At 45.3% G+C, this 21,818-nt stretch overlaps 1 protein-coding gene across 1 annotated transcript; it reads right to left on the reverse strand.

Moving 5' to 3' along the window:
* Window positions 1-1,378: 1,378 nt before the first annotated feature.
* prdm11 (PR domain containing 11) lies at window positions 1,379-20,369 on the reverse strand. Its single transcript, XM_083663176.1, has 8 exons — window positions 20,253-20,369; window positions 15,876-15,941; window positions 15,434-15,693; window positions 15,276-15,343; window positions 12,337-12,524; window positions 10,286-10,584; window positions 6,636-6,852; window positions 1,379-3,582 (listed from the first exon to the last, which is right to left on the reverse strand). Exons 2-8 carry the CDS (start codon window positions 15,901-15,903, stop codon window positions 1,421-1,423), a joined length of 3,222 nt encoding a protein of 1,073 aa, XP_083519302.1. The 5' UTR covers window positions 15,904-15,941; window positions 20,253-20,369; the 3' UTR covers window positions 1,379-1,420.
* Window positions 20,370-21,818: the final 1,449 nt, after the last annotated feature.

Genomic DNA, 21,818 nt, shown 5'->3' on the forward strand with positions numbered 1-21,818 from the left:
ATCAGTGAAAAGTAGCAATGTAAGCTATCAGTGAAAAGTAGCAATGTAAGCTATCAGTGAAAAGTAGCAGGGAAATCAGACATTTCCCTTTAAAGGACCTACATAAATAGCAGCTGCAGTAAACAGATGTCCTGTACGGCAACATATGTGGCAAAGCAAGGTAGCACCCGTTTCTTTCAGTTCTTGCATTTGATCATTATGGCACAATCATCAATTCAGAAGAAAAATACTTCCTTTAAAAACAGGCTCAAATGCATGTACAATATATACAGTTTATATACAGTATATTACAGCAGGCTTCTATGCATTTCTAATAGAAATATATAGCCTTGGAGGATTCTTAGAGACACATAGTTTGTCTTAGTCTAGCTTTGTCATTTCTGCACTTTCAGGCACTAAATGACTTCTCCCAATGGCAAGACAATTAAAGCAGAGAGCAGTGTTTAAACACTAACTGTCAAACTGGCTGCTGTAGGGTTAGGGTTAGCCCCCCACTGCTGTAGGGTTAGGGTTAGCCCCCCACTGCTGTAGGAGCTGTTTGATAGTAGCTAACTTGAACATTTATTTCTTACATTACATTGTATGTGTTTGCTAATTAGAATTATGTGTTTACTCATTACAATTTTGTGTTTGTTTATAGTTCACTATAGTGTTAATATTCACTCTGGCCGCAAGATGGCAGTATATGTTTTGGGCGTGTGATACAGGTAGCACAATGCAGCAGGTGTTTTAAACTAGCAGTAATCAGTATGTGAATCAGTTTTGTATCTGTAGGTGTTGGGAATGCAGTTCTTACCATAATGCCGTCTTTGTCAAACCAGCATTCGAACCAATTCAACATGTCATTGGTAAAGTACTGTTCTTTGTAATCTGCAAACGGGTGTAATCAATAAATGGTGACGTCACCCAAATGAGAATATTTTCTGCTCATTGTTTTTTAGATACGAGTCAAGAGCATTCCTTAATATCCACCTACAGAAGTGAAGCCATGGCAACAACAAGCGCTTTATTCCAGCAGAGCCTGTGGACTGTTATGGCAAATTCATTTGGTAGCCCTCAGTTTGAGAATGCTTATCTGTTATCAGTGGAAAAAGTCATGAGTCAATAGTCGTAGTAACCTGAATGGAAAAAACTGATTCTAGATCAGAATTCCCAATCTGGGGAGATTTCTATAGAGTGCCAAAGTCACACCCTCTTCTGGGTTAGGCATAGGAACCAAGGGATTTTCCGCCATTCATTTTTCCATAGACATGTTGTAACGTGCTTATAAAAATACCAAGTGATTCAGCTATTTAGAGACCATAGAACATGAACCAAGGATGAAATCCCTTGGTTGGTATGCCGAGCCCGGAAGAGGGCATGACGTTGGCACTCAATTGGAGGTGCAGCTGATTGCAGATGGCTCTTAGAGGTTTTGCTGCTAGACGTTGGGGTAGAACTCTGTGTTGACGTCCACGCTGTGCAAGACAGACTTGTGATCGGCAGCTGACATCCTGTTCAACACCTCGGCGGAAAGTGAGTAGCTGCTGCCAGACTTCTCCTCGAACCAGCTGTCCAGCGCTCGCTTGGCCTCAAAGTTAGCGATTGGCGGCCCATTTACAGCCAGCGTCAGCAGGTCGTTCATCTGCTCCAGGGTCAGCCGCGAGCGATTGTTCTTGCACACCTTCTGCAGAGACCCTCTGCCTTTATCGCAGCAGGCGGTGGAGCTAGGCAGGACCCTGGCCACCTGCACGATGCGATTGAGCAGAGGAAAGCGCTGCTTGTACCGGCAGATGTGGCCGACGACCTCTTTGAAACCGTTCATGCTGTAGTAGTCCGCCTTCAGATCCCTCCACTCCACCACCAGGCTGCCCCTGGCCTCCAGCCTGGCCTGAGAGCCCTCCTGAGCTGCTGAGGGAATGGTCTCCAGATGATCAAAGATCAGCAGGATCTCCTCCTCCCCATAGGCCTGTAGGTCCTCCCGGTTGCGAGGCCAGGTGGACAGGTCCAGGACCTTGCAGGCCTTGGTGACGGAGCGACTCTGGAGGTCCAGCCTCTGGGACAGGATGCCCTGGCTCCTGTGGCAGATCTTTTCTCGGATCGACTGGAACTTGGACTCGGCGACGCGCAGATTCTTCAAGTCAACGCCGTTGAAACTTTCACGGAAATTCTCCTCAAACTCCTGCAGATACTCTCCGGGACAGTCCACCAGCTGGCCAATCTCCTGGATGGCCTCCTCTATTCTCATGTCGACCTGCGACACCGGCAGGTAGTCTCCCTGGAAGACGAAGGCTAAGCGTGAGAGAACAGCAATGATGTCCAGGAGGAAATAGATCAGCTTTACCGACTGGTAGTCCAGGAGGAACTGGAGGAGGGTGAGTGCGATGGCTGAAGCGTCGGCCCTCTGCGTCTGGCTGCTGATCTCCTTCAGATGGGCAACCACCTCCAGGTAATCTTTGATGAGCGCATTAAGAACGTTAGGCTCTCCTATGATCCATCGCACGCCCCTGATGTCTCCCAGGAACTCTGTCTCCTCTGACAGCGTTGGAGCGGAGGATCGGAGCTCAGCCATCATGCGAGGGGAGTAGCGGTAGAAGCTGAGGAGCTGCTTCAGGTTGTTCTCCAGGTCCTCCAGGCAGGACAGCTCCTTCCCGCTGATGGCATCCAGCACCTCCAGATGGGGCCGGTGGATCATGATGGGAAGGCAGAGGATCCAGGGGAAAGTCTTTTGGACAGCGATGTACAGGTTTGCTCTCATTCCTGAAGAGATGTTGGTGCCGTCCACGCCCAGACCCACCACCAGCATGTCCTGGAACCTGAGGCCCAGAACCCCGAAGGCCCGATCCATGGCCTGGAGATAGCCATCCACACTGGACATGCTCAGTCTCTGCAAGGACAGGAACTCTGTGTTGGGGGAACCCTCACTGGTAGTGAACTGGATATAGACTGCCACAGTGTCTGAGAAAAGGTCGTCATTTTGGGCGTCCATGATGACGCTGAGGAACGGAGACAAACGCATCTTCTCAGCCAGGTCTTCTTTTAAAGCCCGGGAGATGTGGTGGATGAGGATTTGACAGTCGCCTTCGTTCATGTACTGGTCCACCACTTTGAGCTCGCACTTCTTCAGCAGCTCGGCCAGCGCACGCAGGTCAGAGAAGGGCCGGCCCTCCAGGGCCAGGTGGTACGCCGCATTGAACAGCAGCACCATGTTCTTACACATCTCCTCTGTCTTCTCGGGATGCATACGCAGTTTGTAGAGCTGCAGGCACTTCTTATGGAGGTTGCTCTGGCTGTGCAGCTTGATGGTGTGGATCTTGAACTGCTTGGAGCCGATGATGAAGGCGGAGGTGCGTGATGACTGGACCGTGTACTGGCGGCAGACGTGGCACCACATCTCGTTGAGGGTGGGCGAGTAGCGGAGGAACCAGAACTTCTTCAGCCACTCCTGTTTAAAGCGGCGGATCCGTCGTCCCGGTCCAGAGGACAGCTTGGACGAGTCGTCTGGAGAAATTACGAGGTCGGCAACAATCGACTCGTCTGCCGAGTCCACGTCCTGATCGTCTTCGTCCAGAACCACCTGGATGGGCGTCAGGGGTGCCATCCCTTCACGGAAAGATACACACATTCAACTTCTGCTGACAGCTTTATTAAAGGTCGAAAAATTGATCTAACATTGAACAAAAGACTATCATAGTATTAGGGCTGCAAATAATTATTTTCATTCTCGATTAATCTGATGATTATTTTCTCGATTGATTAGTTCTAGGGCTATAAAATGTCATAAAATGTCGATCTGCACACACACACATCTATCAATCTATCTATCTAAACACATACTCAAAACCGATTAATCAATTATCAAAGTAGTTGGTGATTAGTTTAATAGTTGATAACTAATTGATTAATCGTTGAAGCTCTACATATTATGATTAAGATTAAATATTATATTTAAAAATCGTAATAGATCCAGCGTAGATAACGATTCATATCACAACAAAGCAAAGGATATTAACTCAACATCATAAAACACTTCCATAAGGCAAATTCCAATTTAATCAGAGAAAACCAAATATTCTCATATTACTATTCTGTGAAAACTTAAAAGGTCCCATACTGTGAAATTCGGTTTTGATTGGGTTTTGTGGTTTGTATCAACTTGGAGGTGTAAAGTAACAGCTGTAAAAGTATGAAATCACTTGCTACTGTCACACTCACTCCACCGCCACAAGATGGCATCCCAGGTGAGGGACGGATCAGAGTTTGAGGATTTTGCGACATAAAAAAGTTACAATAGGCGTCGAGCTCAACAATTGCTGAACCCGCCCCTCACAGCCCAGTCCTCCTACAGACCCGCCCCCTCACAGCCCAGTCCTCTGACAGACCCGCCCCCTCACAGCCCAGTCCTCCTACAGACCCGCCCCCTCACAGCCCAGTCCTCCTACAGACCCGCCCCTCACAGCCCAGTCCTCCTACAGACCCGCCCCCTCACAGCCCAGTCCTCCTACAGACCCGCCCCTCACAGCCCAGTCCTCTGACAGACCCGCCCCTCACAGCCCAGTCCTCCTACAGACCCGCCCCCTCACAGCCCAGTCCTCTGACAGACCCGCCCCTCACAGCCCAGTCCTCTGACAGACCCGCCCCCTCACAGCCCAGTCCTCCTACAGACCCGCCCCCTCACAGCCCAGTCCTCTGACAGACCCGCCCCTCACAGCCCAGTCCTCTGACAGACCCGCCCCCTCACAGCCCAGTCCTCCGACAGACCCGCCCCTCACAGCCCAGTCCTCCTACAGACCCGCCCCCTCACAGCCCAGTCCTCTGACAGACCCGCCCCTCACAGCCCAGTCCTCCGACAGATGCCTGCAGCCTGAGGAAGCCTGTTGTGTCGGCACAGCAGGTCTGTTGGCTGCTGTGTTACTGTGTAGCATGGAAACATGTCCAGAAAACAATGAACTGGGTGTCACCACTTTGTGGTTGTACAGTTATATTACAGCCAGCTGGGTTTGAAAACATCATTTCTTTCTGTTGGAACAGATGCACGTTAGTGGTGTAGGCTTAGCTGCGGGCCTAGTGTGAATATGGAGGCTATTAGCCACAACAACTGTGCAGCCAGTTTACTGCAGGCTAACCTCAGCCAGCCAAAACAAACATCTTGTCCTGGTGGCGTTAGGACACACGTACTGCAACGTTAATCAAGATTAGGGACTAGTTGCAACAAGCTAAGTGAGCTAATGCTAGCCTTAGCCATTAGTTAGCATGATAGCAAAGCTTAGCTTCTCTGGCTGATTTTGGACACATGACAGGAGACAACCGATCAACAACTGTAACTAAACTAGAAAGGTAACATTACTTTGGTGACCAGGGACTATTGTCACCATGAACATTTTACTTCCAACACTAAAAGATTGGAAGATAGCCTACACAAGTTACTGGCTGATTAGATGCAGCATACTGTAGCATTTCACTTCTGCATTTGCAGCTCTGGCAAGCCTAGCTAGTTTTGTAAACAGCTGTAGCAACCATAAAACATGAAAAATGACACTACAAGAAATACTACTTCTCTGGAGGTTATCATGTCCTATTTTCCTTGATACTGTTGAGACATTTAGAATACATGGTAATTATTGAGGCTGTAGTTTGTGGGTAATGTAGTTTGGATTGCAGAGATTTCAGTTGAGCCAACTTTCCCCTTTTGTGCCTCTAGTCTACAACCAGTCTGACGTCCCCACCTTCCCAAGAGAGACCATCCAGGAGAGTAGACATCTTGAGGATGAAGAGAAGTAAGATCCTGCCGTCTGCTTAGGTGACTTTCACTATGGTATGTTTCCCAACCAATTTTTATTGTACACACAAAACTTTGTAAATAAAAATTAAATTCAATAAATACAGAAATGTTTTAAAATTATCTATACATGAAAATAGCTAATTTGCTACATAGTATGTGATGTACACATACAACATTTTTCTGTTCAGAGTCCTGTGTGCACCCACATCTCCTGGTTCAATCAAGAGGCAGTCTCAATCCAAGGCAGCTGGCAGCGCCGCAGCTTTTACATCTGCCTCCTCACCTTCTCTTTTCAGGCCTGGTGTGAGGGTCTCTCAGAGGCCAATAAGGCCAAACTGCGGAGGTGATCGACCTGGGGTCTAAGCTCTGCAGAGAGCAGTGCTCACCCCTCCAGCAGCTCTATGACCAGAGGGCGGTGAAGAAAGCAAGTAAGATCGCGAGGGACTCAACTCATAACCTCAGCACCTGCTTTCAGATCCTGCCCTCTGGTAGGAGATATGCTGCCCCTATATTTAAAACAAACAGGGGGAGGGCCAGCTTCATCCCCTCTGCTATCAGGCTCCTTAATAAACATAGACCCCCCTGAACCCCTTTTGCTTTGAGTGACAGATCAGGTGGCCAATCAGAGTGGCGCCTCTGCGGCCAATCAGAGCAGCGCCTCTGCGGCCAAAAGTGAGCATAGAGCTAGAGAGATTAGAAATGCCAGGGAAAAAATCGATATCTCTCTAAATCCCAAACAGAATTCGTGACCTTATTTTAAAGACCACTGACAAATGTTTAAAACAACCGAAAACAGCACAATATGGGACCTTTAACAGACGTCATCTATCGGTTCTAGCAGAAGAACAGTGCCTGTCATTGCTCTGGAACCTACCTTGAAAGTCTTCGATGGGACCCTGCTCAGGGTGGGGCGAGGCCTGTTCGTGTTTGGGCATGGCCTGTTGGGAGGCCATGACCCCCGTGGCCCCCTTCTCTCCTCTGACCCGCGACAGCTCCGCCTCCAGCTCCAGGACCCTCCTCTTCAGCTTGACACAGTTGGGGCAGAAGGAAGTGGAGGGCTCTTCGTTGCTCTGGTTCTCCTCTTCTTTCACCTTCAGCAGGGTTGGGGAGTAACAGAATACACGTCAAGTTTATTTGTATAGCCCTAATTCACAAGCATGTCTCAGAGGGCTTCACAGAGAATATGTCTAGCTAAATCTAGCTGACACAACAATAACAATTACAGTAATAATAATAATAACATGGTTGAACAATCTTATGGTAGAGAGAGACACAGGGAAGGGGAGAAAGGGGGAGAGAAAGTGGGGGAGGAGAAAGCAGGGAAAGGGAGGAGGTGGAGAGGGAATACATGGGAATTGGGATGAAGGGGGCCATAAATGCCCCATAAAATAAAGAGTTAACTTTCTGCATTCTAACGTTACTGCAAGTGTTGGATTTGGTGCGATTTGGACACGCAACGTCCAATATGAATAAACTTGGACTGGTTTTCCGGCTCTGGAGGTTGGACTCATCTACCAGCTGAAATTCACACTGAGAGCTCACGAACTGTATTACTAAACTACCAGAGAGAACTGACTTGGCTACGTTTGTCTGCGAGGGTGAGAAAATCCTTCAGGTTTGATTGACTGTCATGAGTCCGTGTTATCAGCGTTATCATCAGTTTTGAGAAAGTCACAAATATTTTTCATCATACCGTTGTGACGGTATCAGCTGTTTTGGCATTGCTGCGTTGCACTGCTGTGCCATTAGCTACAGATGACTAACTGACGTGTTGTTACGGAACCCCTCCGCGGTTTTGGGCAGACCAGGCCCTGTGCCCGCCTACGCAGCAGTCAAGCTCCGGGATTGGCCAGGAGCGAGCCTTTGTTCCCTTTTGACAGCTCAAATCTCCCACACCAAACACTCTGCCCAGCCCCCCCACACACACACACACACACCACACACTCTGCCCAGCCCAGCCATTTCATTAAACAACTGAATGGCTCTTGATAGCGGACATTGAAATAAATGATGGTCACGTACGTTCCTTAGTGCAATATATGAACGCTAATGTGGCTTCATTGGATCAATAGTCTTATTTATTTTAGTAATGCTACCCAACTTGTAGGAATCGGATTTGTGCAGTGATCGCCACACCCCTGTATTTTAACATGAGTGGAATTATCACCCTAAAGGGGGGCATATATATATATATATATATATATATATATATATATATATATATAGTCCGACGTCTAGGCCAAGACGAGACAGCCGGAGGTGATCAAAGACTAGACCATCCAGGTCATGGCGGTGGGACTTCCATCATGCCTGAAACAATGCACGCAACCAATGACAAACCAAGCTCATTCCTACCAGAGGAGATGGTTGGTTCTCCGAACCTACTTGCAGATAGTCCGCAAACCCCGGGCGAGACCTGTTCAGCTCCGGGCCCCAAGAGCCCGACCGGATCTCTCCAACAAATGCTCCTTGGAGCCTCATAGCAGCATTGTCACAGGAAAGGGCCCCCGCCCCCGACCAGGAGCGGAGTTTTGAGCCAGCAGGAAGGAGCTGGAGGCCAAACAGAGAGAGCTCCAGCAAGAGAAAGAAATGATGGAGTTGGAACTTGAGAAAGCCAGACAGAGAGAGTACCTTGAGAAGCTCGAGGCCCTGTGCCCAACTCCAGAGGATGTCAAGCATTGACTCGGGCATTGTGTCGGTCTGGCTCGCCCGGGGGTTTGCAGACTACCCGCAAGTAGGTTCGCATCACCAACCATCTCCTCTATAGGAGGAATGAGCTTGGTTTGTTATTGGTCGCGTGCATTGTTTCAGGCATGTTCGTTAGAACATGATGGGAGGTCCCACCGCCACGGCCGCTCATGACCTGGATGGTCTAGTCTTTGAGCACCTCCGGCTGTCTCGTCTTGGCCTAGACGTCGGCCTGGGGTATCACCCCGAGGAGAGTCATATAGCTCGTCCATAGAGTCATCACTCCGTATGGGACTCTGTGGTCGTGACATAATTCGATGAAGAACGTGAGTCGAACCTTTCGACTGTTTCCCTTTTAGTGTGCCGATGATGTCACGTCTAATGATGGTGTCAGGTCTGATGTCATATGGATGGTTATGATATCATCGGTTAACACCGAAATGATGTCATAGGATACATTGTGATGTCATCGTTTGATGCTGCACTTTCCATTGTGATGTCATCACTCTCAATAGATCCAGGAATAGTTTCCACGGGGCTGGGTGGACGGCCCAGGATAGGCCCCCGGGGTGGCCAACCTTTCTAACAATCTGTCTTCAGAAAATAATTCAATTATTGATGTTCTTTATTACTATAACCCCTAACATGAACTTTAACTCAACATTAACTTCACATAGGCCTACATTACTATAACCCCTAACATGAACTTTAACTCAACATTAACTTCACATAGGCCTACATTACTATAACCCCTAACATGAACTTTAACTCAACATTAACTTAACATGGGCCTACATTACTATAACCCCTAACATGAACTTTAACTCAACATTAACTTCACATAGGCCTACATTACTATAACCCCTAACATGAACTTTAACTCAACATTAACTTCACATAGGCCTACATTACTATAACCCCTAACATGAACTTTAACTCAACATTAACTTCACATAGGCCTACATTACTATAACCCCTAACATGAACTTTAACTCAACATTAACTTCACATAGGCCTACATTACTATAACCCCTAACGAACTTTAACTCAACATTAACTTCACATAGGCCTACATTACTATAACCCCTAACATGAACTTTAACTCGACATTAACTTAACATGGGCCTACATTGTTTACGAATGTTCCAAATGTTCTGTAATTTAAAAATAAAATAGCTTTTGTTCAATAACAATTGCAGCAAGTTTAGGTTTTCTGATGGGAGACTTCATAAGGTGCATAAGAGAGCCGTCCATCATATAACAGTGAAAACATGGATTGCTGTGGAATCACGTGTTTGGCAGGGAAGCGTTGTCTCAGAAATGATGTTAGACCCCGTCAATGCTGGCAGGAAGAGTTCAAAAACTAATTACTTTAAGGGATTACTTTGTTTTGTTGTATTTGCTCTAAAATTCATATGAGGCATGCATTTCTCATAAACAGATTTAAAAAAAATCAACAATTTGTGCGTGCGCAGTGCACCTGCCACACACCACTAGAGAATTGTTATGTCAGAGGAGACACACAGCCAGGATGCTCTCAAGAATGTGTTTTTGACATGGAAAATATAAAGAACATTTTAATGACAAAGATGCTAAAGGTTGCAACATAACATTAGTGCGTGTCGCGACCGCATTGCCCGCACGTTTGCGTACAGAGTGACCCAGACAAATTTGTCTGACTGATGGAAGTATTTTAAAAGTAATCCAAAGGATTTAGAATACGTTACTTAATTTGACTAATCTAATGGAATATGTTACAAATTACATTTTAGGGCATGTAATCAGTAATCTGTAGTTGAATATGTTTTAAAAGTAACCATCCCAACACTGACTGACCTTCAGAGGAGGAAGGTGAAAGTCGGCCTCAGATCGGTCAAAGCCGAGGCCCAGCCCAGTGACTTTACTCTCTCTAGGGAAGGCAGAGTGCTGGGCCCTGGAGCTGCCCGAGGCCTCCAGAGAAGCTTCCAGAACCTCTTTGAAGATCAGGTCGATCTTCTTCTTCTTGGCAGGAGGTTGACCGTCTGCCTCTTCGCCTGGCTGCTTACTGAGGCTGGCTTTGCCCTGCAGAGCCCCGTGCAGACAGGGAGCCTTAACGTCCAGATCCAGCCTGCGTAGTACCACTGGATCCCCAGAGCCTGCAACACAACAGTAGAGCGGCAATGATTAGTACATTAATCGATCGACATAATTTTTCTTTTTTTTCCCTTAAAAATGAGTGTAAACTTTATAACTTTAGACTCATTTGTGAGAAAATAAATCCCACCCAGGTGTTGGAAGTAAATGGTGCAGGTTTGCAGGTCCAACATTCTCCTCCACCCCCTCTCTCTGACACTTGTGGAGATGGATTACTCCAGTTGAGCAGTTATAGAAGCATTTTATGTTTTTCCGCCCTGGAAGTCTACTTTTTTTTGCATGTTTTTAGCGGGGGGTTCCTATCTGGAGGAAACCCCAGGGGAGCACGGGGAGAACATGCAAACTCCACACAGAAAGGCAGTTTTGACAATCCCACTCGGACAGTAGGCACTAGGACATGGGAATGGGGACACACCCTCAGCGCACAGTGTCCCAGGCGGGAATTGAACCCAGGACCTTCTTGCTGTGAGGCGACAGCACTACCACTGCACCACCGTGCCCCCCAGACAGCTCTACTTGCCTGACGCGGCCGGTCTCCATTTCTCCAAACTGGGACTGTGCCGGCTGCATTCTACTGCATGTAGTACAAGTCCCTCATAACCCCCACATCAACAAATCTGAAATATCCCTTTAAATTAAATAAAGGTTGATCGGTTAAACATTAAATAAATACACTTTGCTGGGGAACCCCTGGCCCCCTCAGGGATGCGTGATTTCTAACCCCACATAGGATAAGCAATAACCACGCCCTGTGGCGCCGGGATTGGCCAGGAGCATTGAAGCTAGGGACTAAAGCACCTGGGTTTTTCATCTTTTAAAATAAAGATGTTTAAAAAACTATTGCTTGTTACATTTTCAGTGCTGTACCTTTTCTCTGGGTAAGAATTGAGCTTGAAAAAAACGATATGATACATTTTTTTATATGAGCTATGAACGTGAACACAACACCGTTTATATTATTGCATGTTTTTGTAGATTGTGTACATTGTGTAGATTACAATTATTATGCTTATTATTATTATTACTATGCTAAGGAAGGTAGGTGACCATAATTCCTTTCAATGTCCGCTCTTAATAATGTCTGCTCTCGAAATCGCTGTCCGTTCTCAAGAGCTATTCAGTTGGTTCATGAAATCGCTGGGCTGCGTGCCCTCCAGTGTTGCTCCTGGCCAATCCCGGCGCCACAGGGCGTGGTTATTGCTTATCCTATGTGGGGTTAGAAATCACGCCTCAAGGACCCCCTGGTGCACTGTTTTAAAACGGACAAATTAAAGTAATTAAAGTGTTTACAGTAGTTTTCCTTTCTTGCTGCAGTACAATGTTACAATGCTGTGAGACTGAGCTAAACACAAAAGATGCAATATTAATATAGTTTTTCCTGAGATACTCAGTATTTAATACTGTGCTAGGTTCTAAACAAGAAAGAATCCAGTTTCCAGTTGTTTTCCTTTCCTGATGCACTATAAATGTTTACAATGCTGTGGTGTAACTAAGAGAGGGCAGAATTTACCAAATTATATTTCAAATGGCTGACATGTGTTGTAGAATACTTAGATTTGTTTCAAATGTGTTTACTTTTGGGGCTTTAACACAGCTTTTGTTGCACAGAAATTAAGCACTTTTAAATGAAAATGAAGCTACTTTTGCAATGTAGTGAAACGCAAGTTTTGAAAATTGTGGTGGCGCGTTGTGTCAAAGTGTACATATAATGGGATTAAAAGGCTAATAAGGCAGCGACCACCTGTCCAGCTCACCTGTGTCCAGGTTGCGGTCGATGCTGTCCTGAGAGACGCTGTGGAGTCTCTGGATGTACTTGTCGCTGTACCAAACCCTCAGCCTGTCTCCGGCCACCAGCTGCCTGCACACTCTGAAGTAGATGTTCTGACCGTGTTGGAACGCCGTCAGGTTCCTGTCGCTCTCGTCTGACGAGGTCCGTACAAACCTGCAGCTCACACACACCACCCACAAATTATCCTGTTGGTCACTGTGACAGAGATGGGAAGTAATTAAGTACTTTGTTACTGTACCCAAGTAGGATTTTCAGGTATCTGTACTTTACTGAGTATTTATTTTATCGACAACTTTTTACTTTTACTCCCTACTAGGGATGTCAATTTTCGGTTCATTTCACTTTCGATTAACCGACGCTAATAATCGATTAACCTATCGGTTAATTCATAATTTTTTAATATTATTATTTTTTTCTTTTTTCTTTTTTTTTTCTATTTACTCAATGAGCTCATGCCCAAACAAGGCGTGTCTATTTAGATGCTGAAATGTTAATGCTTTTTGTGTTAGAATTATGCCTTTATTTTTTGTTGGCTTTGCTGAAATTTATAAGTTTATTGCCACATTTTGATCAGGTAATCATTCCAAAATCATTCTGGCTCTTATATGGATGACAAGGAAATATATTTTTGAGAGCTTTATTTCCTGTTTATGTAAACATTACAAGTTGTAATGTTTACATAAACAGGAAACAATAAGTTTATTGCCACATTTTGATCAGGTAATCAGTCTGGCTCTTATATGGATGACAAGGAAATATATTTTTGAGAGCTTTATTTCCTGTTTATGTAAACATTACAAGAGTAAATAGACAAAAAAAAATTTTTTTTTTTAAATATTAACTGATAGACCGACAGCAATAACCGAACAACGACGTTAGCGACGGTTAATCGATTAACGGTTAACCGTTGACATCCCTACTCCCTACAGTACATTTATAACACAAATATCTGTACAATCTACCCCTTATGTTTTCAAAACAGGCTAGTTACTTTAGTTTTAATGCACGACAGACTTGGTTGCTTGCTCACGATGTAACGTTATGTCTGTCACTCTCATCTCGTGCTCTCCCAGCTTTCACGCATTACATGTATGTACACCTTTTTTTGTGGACAAACCACATCACAATTTATTTTCTGCCCCGGTCGCTGCTGCACCCTCTGCCAATCTGGGGAGAGCCGTAGACTATCACCATGCTTCCTCCGTCACATGCGCAGTTGCCAGGCGCTTCTTTTCACCTGACAGCGGGGAGCTTCACAGGCAGGACATAGCACGTGGGAGGATCATGCTATTCCCACCAGTTCCCTTCCACCCCGAATAGGCGACCTGACCGACCAGAGGAGGCACTAGTGCAGCGACCAGGACACATACCCTGAATCTGGCTTCCCACCCGCAGACACAGCAAATCGTGCCTGTATGGACGCCCGACCAAGCCAGAGGTAACACGGGGGCGCGAACCTGCAACCCTCGTGTTGGTACGCAGGGAATCTACTATACACACAAATTATTATTCAAAGTATAGTCTTATACATCTTATACATCAAACATGTTTGGAGGGAATATTTTAAGTTTAAGAGTCTTTGAATTATATTGATGACGTGAGTTTCAGTTAGCTTTGCACAGAGACATACTTTTTTACTTTTATTAAATTTTTATTACATGATTTATTATTTTATTCTTTTACACTGCCCTCATAGTTCTCTGACTGAACGGTGCTTTTTTTGCTCGTTGTTTTGGCTCAATCCTCCATGCCTACAGCTTGGCTTTGAGTGAACGCCTGAATGCAGACTAACGTTAGCTGGATGGGGCCGGAGACACGGGACTGAACAAGATGTCGTATTTTTTTAAGATAACAGTTCATGAACGCTTAAAATGTACTATTAACCGAATTAACATAAATTAATCAATCAATCACTCACTCACTCAATTAATTAATTCATTGAATTATCTGACATGAGCAAGATTAAGTTGGTTAGAGCAGCAGTTTCCGACCTTTTCCGACTCATGGCCCACTTGAAAATCTCAAAAATGCTCGCGGCCCACATCTGACCGTAAACAGTACAGAGGCCAAATGATGAGTTCTCAGAGCACTTTTTATATTATCGATAAAAGGAGCTGTCCATCAGCACCACAAACTAAAAGTGAGGGGCTGTTGGCAATAGGTTAATTAACAAAAATGTTATTACAAATTAAATACAGGTATCATTCAATAATGGAGAAATGCATTCTCACACAATTGTAATGTTTTGCAAATGATTTGGCGGCTCACTTGCAGTACCTTCGCGGCCCCACAGGCTGAGACTGGCTGGGTTAGAGGTTCTAAATGTCAGGTCCGATACATTTTGGGTTTATTTCCCAGCCCTACTTCAGGCTCGTAGGAGCAAACTAAACTGTTGGAATGTACAGCAGAGTACAGAAAACCCCTTTGACATCAATGGGGAAATCAGATTGTTTTTCCTCAATCTTCTGAACGGTTGATCAAATTACACCAACTTTAACAACTAAATGGATGCAGGAATGCAAAATACATGACCAACAGATGTTATTTTAAAAGGCTGTTTTAGGTCTTTTTTAGCTGCGACCAGCAGCTCTATAAGTCACTCTGTTGGTCGGTCCACAAAAAGTTCACCCCCCCTAATAGGCACACTTTTCGCCCTAGGAGGCAGACATTTGGCATGTGTTAAGTGTGTGTGTGTGTGTGTGTGTGTGTGTGTGTGTGTGTGTGTTGTGTTCATGCCAATGCGGTTGGGGGCAAATGCAGGGTGGCAAAGGCAGAGTAGGTTGGACTGCCCCTACCATCCTGCATTTCGGATTTCGTAATTTGCATATGTGGTCGCAGCTATTGCGAATTCACGCTTGTTCCTTTAAGACTCACTCATTTAATATTCAAAGCAATGAACGCTACCTCATCCAGTTGGCTTTAGTCTCATCGCTGCCATCGATGGAACGATAAGCGTTGTTAAAATCAACGATCTGGAGAAGTCACAATAGAAAGACATTAACAAAACAGACAGACAGACAGACAGACTGGTTCTAAACGTGTCTTGGCCTGGTTGGACTTACTATCCAGGAGTAAAAGCCAGATGATTTGTCCTTGGACACCAGGTCCCCCTCGTATGGACCAAAGAGCGCCCCCTTGGGGATGTTTACATCCACGCAGCGTACGTCGACCTCCTCTCCCTCTGTGAAGACCTCCACACCAGACGGGACCGTGAGCGCTGCCCTGTTGGCCGACCCCAGCGCCACAGGAGTATCAGGGACAAACAGCGGGGGTCCGTGGGAAGGACACTCCTTCTGAAAATAGTTCTGGCAGTCCTCACAGACTGCAGGCCAAACACACCAGCTACTGGTTCAGTTGACATTATTACTTAGCTAAAATTCAATACTTAGGATTTCTTCAGCTTAAGCACCATACTTGTATACTTAGTAGGAGGAAGTAGGCAGGAAGACTGGGATCATGTAAAGGCCTGTCAAGTTAAACAGCTGAATTGAAGAGGAGACTTACACCAGAGGTCCAGCGTCTGCTCGCTCATCCTGGAACCATGTTGGCGGAAATCCACTTCACGTCACTCTGTGGAAGTCCAGAGCAGAACATATCACTTTGACCATTCTACTGACCTCGTCTGTTTCTGCCTACATAGTATTTCTGAGTGCTGAGAGATTTTTAGTTCGGTATCACGGACTCTTAAATTGGCATAAAATGTCTTCACCCGCCCAATCTCAAATATCCCAGTTACTACTACCTACTGTAGCAATGGAAGTGAAATAATTGTTGAAATTAGTAGTACTAGTGCAGTGCCCGTTCCCCCATGCACCACCCCGTGGGCGCTTCCCCCCCGCACACTCACTGCACTCTGTCAGGTCCCCCTAAGGCTAAGCCAAGTTTGAAGTCGACCCAACAAAACGGTTCTCGAGATACGCGAAGGACAGACATAGACATTGGTACACCCTGATCTACAAAGCACTCACTGGACACACCCCAGCCTATCTATCCAATCTTCTGCACATCTCCACATCTACTTACAACCTCAGATCGAACGCGGTCATCACTCTCGCCATCCCCAAAACCAAGAACTCCTTTGGTAGCAAAGCCTTCCACTCTGCTGCTGCATCTGCTTGGAATGGGCTCAACAAATCACTTCAGCTGGACCAGTTTGTTGACCTGGCTGCCTTTGGCAGTATATTGAAGTCATTTTTAACACATGCTTGCAATTGCCAATTGTCCTGACTCCCCTGCCCCGTCTCCTAACCCTGCACTACCTGTATGTTTTGTTTGTCCTGTCTGTTAAGTCGAAGACTTGCTGTGTGACTTTTTTGTGCTAAATGATTTTTAACACTGTTTATATTTGTCTTTATTTGTATTGATTCTATTTTTGTGTATGCCTCTATGCCCTCTTGGCCAGGTCATTATTGTAAAAGAGAATGTGTTCTCAATAATCTACCTGGTAAAATAAAGGAAATGAATGAATGAATGACAGTCCTGGAATAAGTCCAAATTGCATGAAATGCGGCACCGCACTCCATCGGGGTCCGAGCAGCGCACTCCCCGAGTTTGAAGTCACAATCGGACAAATATTTCTCGAGATAAACTGCTTTTTGTGTTGCCAGCAGGTGGCACTATGTCAAATTGCAATAAATTCAGCGCCGCACTACTTCGAGTTCCCAGGAGCACACTCCCCAAGTTTGAAGTCAATCGGATGAACGGTTCTCAAGATAAACCACCTTTTGTGTTGCCAGTAGGTGGCGCTGTGCCCAATTGCACAAAATTTGGCACTGCTCTATGTCAGGTTCCCAGCAGCACACTTACCAAGTTTGAAGTCGATCAGATGAATGGCTATTGAGGTAAACCGCTTTTTGTGTTGTCAGTAGGTGGCGCTATGCCAAATGCACTCCCCGAGTTTTAAGTCGATTAGATGAATGGCTATGGAGATAAAGCGCTTTTTGTCTTGCCAGTAGGTGGCGCTATGCCAGATTGCACATAATTCAGCTCCCTGCACCTCCTTGAGTCCCCCTAAGGGCACTCCTCGAGTTTGAAGTCGATCGGACGCGCTTTTTGTCTTGCCAGTAGGTGGTGCTATGCCAGATTGCACATAATTCAGCTCCCTGCACCTCCTTGAGTCCCCCTAAGGGCACTCCTCGAGTTTGAAGTCGATCGGACGAACCGTTCTCAAAATAAACCACTTTTTGTGTGGCCAATAGGTGGCGCTGTGCCGAATTACACGAAATTCGGCACTGCACTGTGTCAAGTTCCCCTCAGCACACTCCCTAAAGTTGAAGTCGATCTGACGAATGGTTCTTGAGATAAACCACATTTTCTATGTTGCCAGTAGGTGGCGCTATGCCAAATTGCACAAAAACAGGGCACCAGCATTGCCTGGCCACACCTGTGAATAATTCTGGTATTTAAGACCGCCCAAATCCCGTTTGTGCAGGCATTTTGGGGCGCAGATGATTTTGGCACGGCTCTAAGTTGCGCCTGCGGCACATGCTGTGAACGTTTCCGCATCCCCACCGAGAATTGCATCCCCACCATATTTCAGGGCTGTTTAACTTAGAAATCAGACCCAGACAATTATATCACTTTTAAACAGTTACATTTCTGTATAAATCATTACAATATGCTCCTGTGAGGTGGCACTGGGGATGCTGCCGGGCGGGGGTGCAAAACTCGGCATAACACCTGGATAAATGCGCAAGGCAGACTCCCTGCCTTAAGGCATGCGCAAACAGGTGCGCAAGCGCAAATAGGGGATATATCGCCTGTCCACAGATAGGGCCCCATAAGCTATGGTTCCACTTTGAGAGATCTTAGATTTGTCCGTTACTAGAACAAGGTCTATAATGCTCTCAGATGTTCCACAAACTCTTCCACAAGCTTTATCAGTTGTTTAGACCAAAGGAATGACACAGGTTTTCCAACACTTTAGAGTTAGAATGGACAGTATTGGAGACAGACGACGGCCAGCAGAATTATCTCTGAGATCATAACATGGTTGGTAATACATTTTCTGACATAACGGTAGTGGATGAAAATGCGCACAACTTTGTATTTTTTGTGATACCTTTGGATGGAAACCCAACTCATGTCAACTGTTTTGGAGGTCTATCAGCACTGTGTATCTGATGATACTACTACTGATGATACTTCTGTTAGCTCAGTGGTTCTCAAACTTTTTCACATCAAGGACCCCTAAACTGACACAAATTAGACCATGGACCTCCATTTGATAAGATTTTGTCCCAGGATCCTCTCCATCTGATACGATTTGAGCTCTCACTCTCCTGGCCCCATCTTGCCATTCAGTCTCTCTTGTTATTCTGTTCAATGTATTTTGTGATGTCTAGTTATTTTCACCTAGTTTTAGTTAATAAATTATTGTTTTAACCTTTACTTTGACCCTTACTCCCTGTATTTGTTACTTCCTCCTTGAGCTGGGTTGTAAGTAACATATGAGAGGATTCATACACCAAAGTAAAAGTTAGTCAAATGTATTAGTTACAACTGAGGGAAAATAACTAGACAATACAAACAACAATATACAAACAGAACAAAAAGTGCATTGGTAAGGAGGACAATGGTCTGAAGGTCTTAAGTGCAATAGATAGTCGGTCTGTGTGGGAAGTACGGAACACCCACAAAATGTTACTACGGCTGGCGCGCGAGTGGGGTAAAAAAAACATATCTCAATGGGCTGACTCAACAAAGGACGGTGCTGCAGCTCTACACTACAGGATTGGGGATTCTAGAACAGGTACATAGACATCTGTTCAGATGTGCGTTTACTGCGGTGGTTGATCACCACTCCTGTCTGCCTGGGCTGGGCTAGCAGCTAAATGCTAACTATGCCGAATGGGGAGAACGGGAGGATTTAGCCCACCCTGACCACGCCCCCAGCCAGCTACCCTAGCGTCTATGACGAGACATTCACCGTTTCTCAAAGTCAAGGAAGGATCCTCATCGACCAGAGTGGCGCTGTTGAGCGCTGTGATGCTGGGAGCTCTAACCCAGAAAAAACAATATGACCAGCACAGAATTCAGATAATGAGGCATTTATGAGCAGCGTCCAGCTTTCAAACGCCTCCGTCGAGAAGCAATGAACCCTTCTTCTCTAGTAGGTGGCTTTGAAATGTTTCTGTGACACTTGTAAATACGTGTGTATCTCTGATTTAGACAGCTTGAAAGCGAGAGTCGCAGGCAAGTCTATGTATGGATAAGGGACTCTTGTAGGGTAGACGATCACGTGACGATGACGTCATACCCGGAAGAGTCCGAAAGGGACTAAAACGACCCCAACACCAGGCTCCAGAAGAGTGGGAGGGTCATCACACTTTTCAATGTTTTATTACAGTGTAGGAACTCCAACATAGTCATATACATTTTATCATTGTGTTAGTTATGGTTGGAATTCTAGTGAAAATAAATGACCCATTTTGCTGGGGACTCCTGGAACCCCCTCAAAAACCCCTGGGGATCCCCGGACCGCACTTTGAGAACCATTACCAAACATGACCTCCTGGACGTGTACATTTCCGCATCTAAACCCAGCTGAAGGTGAGGAGCAGTAAGGTTAAAAAGACCCCAGACAAAGACTGAGAAAAACTACAAATGTCTCCACTCGCCATGAATCTCAAGTGTTTTGGCTGTGGTCTGTCGCTCAGAGGGCTGACAGACCAGAAAAGACGGAAAACAAAAAGTTGTCTTCAAGTTTTCACATCAATATCAGGAGAAAAGCCAGTCGGGAATGTGTGTGTATTTGTGTAGTCGTGATCTGCGCAACGCTTTCTGCTCGCTTTCCGTCTGCAGGCAACTGGCAATCTGCCTGCTGTTTTCGGAAGCCATTTTCAGTCAGTGGCCACAGTGGCTACTAACTAACAGACTCACCTTGTGCAGAAACGCAGCAGGGACCTCCACTCTCCCCCGGGTCTGTCCCGAGTCTCCCCCCGACCACTGAGCCCCGGCGGCTGGCTGCGAGGCGGCTCGCCGATGCAAAGTTTGCCGTCAGTTTTTGCAGCGAGTCAGTCGCCTCCCCGAGCTTTGACCACCATTTTTTATCACAGGAAATGACATGGAAAACGGAAGAAAGCAACTGCGCAAAAAATAAAGTTACTGTGCCAAATATTTCTGCCTGCTCTTCCTCTAATAAGAGCAATAACAGTCTCCAGCAGCCATGGCAGCGCACGTCTCTCCCCCTTTTATCTAAACAGCCCCCCCCCCCCACACATTGTTTGTTGGATGTTCCCAACTTTTCCATGACCTTTCATTCAAGGTCCCATAAGGGGTCATATATATACCGTATATTGGATTTTTAGTTCAGTCACTGCGTCACTGTCACATAAAATACAAGGCGACACTAATCCAATATAAAGTGTGTCCTCTTTGGCCAGTGTAGTTGTAGTAATAATTCATGGTATTGATTTGGACTTGGAGTCAATATGTGGGTCAGATGGAAGGTATAATAATTATTACATAAATTACTGTAATTTCAATACACACAACAAAATTCCACGATTTTCCCCAAACTTTAAGGCATTTTACTAGTTCCACGAGTTTCCCAGTCCTGGAAAATGAGATTTTGAGATTCCGAGTTTTCCATGACCATGAACCCTGTTAAATGAATAAAAAGGGGTCACACAGATGAGACACGTTGCTTTTCACAATTTATTAACAAAATGATAAAATAAATAAATACAAATTGATCAAATGCTCCTAATATCAACTCCTCCCCATGTTCCCTACAGTATTTCCTAAACACTGCATACAAAGATATCATCACAGAAGAGGCTCAATACAGAGGTAAGAATCCCACCAGACCAGTCACAATGTCAGGCCAACAGAAGACACATCTGGAACAGAAGAAAAAGTCAAAAAAATAAACACATTCCTTTCCAAAATCATTATGAAAAAATACAAACAATTATACAAATATTCAGATTGTGTAATTAACAATTTACACATTATTCAGCACACCAGGTGAACTTTTTCTTTATTCATATCGCTACAATGCATCTCACCAAATGGAAGATAAAAAAAAAGATATTTTTTTTATTATTTTTTTGCACTCAACACACCCCCAATGAAATGAGCTGTGGATGAGGTAAGAAGCTTTAGGTGTAGGATCAGGACAGGATGGATGGTGAGCATTTAAATGGATTATGTCATGTATCAACAATACTAGAAGGCCACAATCATGACTCGGATCATTTGAACTAAAAACTCAAGACTAGTGTGAACTACTTTACAGGATGCTTCCGGAACAATCCACTATGGAAGGAACTGGAGATGAACATTTTAATGCATAAAGACTTTTACTTCCTCTATTTCAAATACAGACAATCTGAGTGGCTCGCAGCTGCCAACAAATAGTCCTTTTCCAGCTTGGTGAATGCACACAATGCTGACTCAGAAATGAATATCCAAATGATATGCATCAAATACATAAAGGCTTCC

This window comes from Poromitra crassiceps (genome assembly GCF_964638095.1).
Source record: "Poromitra crassiceps genome assembly, chromosome: 30".
Taxonomy (NCBI): Eukaryota; Metazoa; Chordata; class Actinopteri; order Beryciformes; family Melamphaidae; genus Poromitra; species Poromitra crassiceps.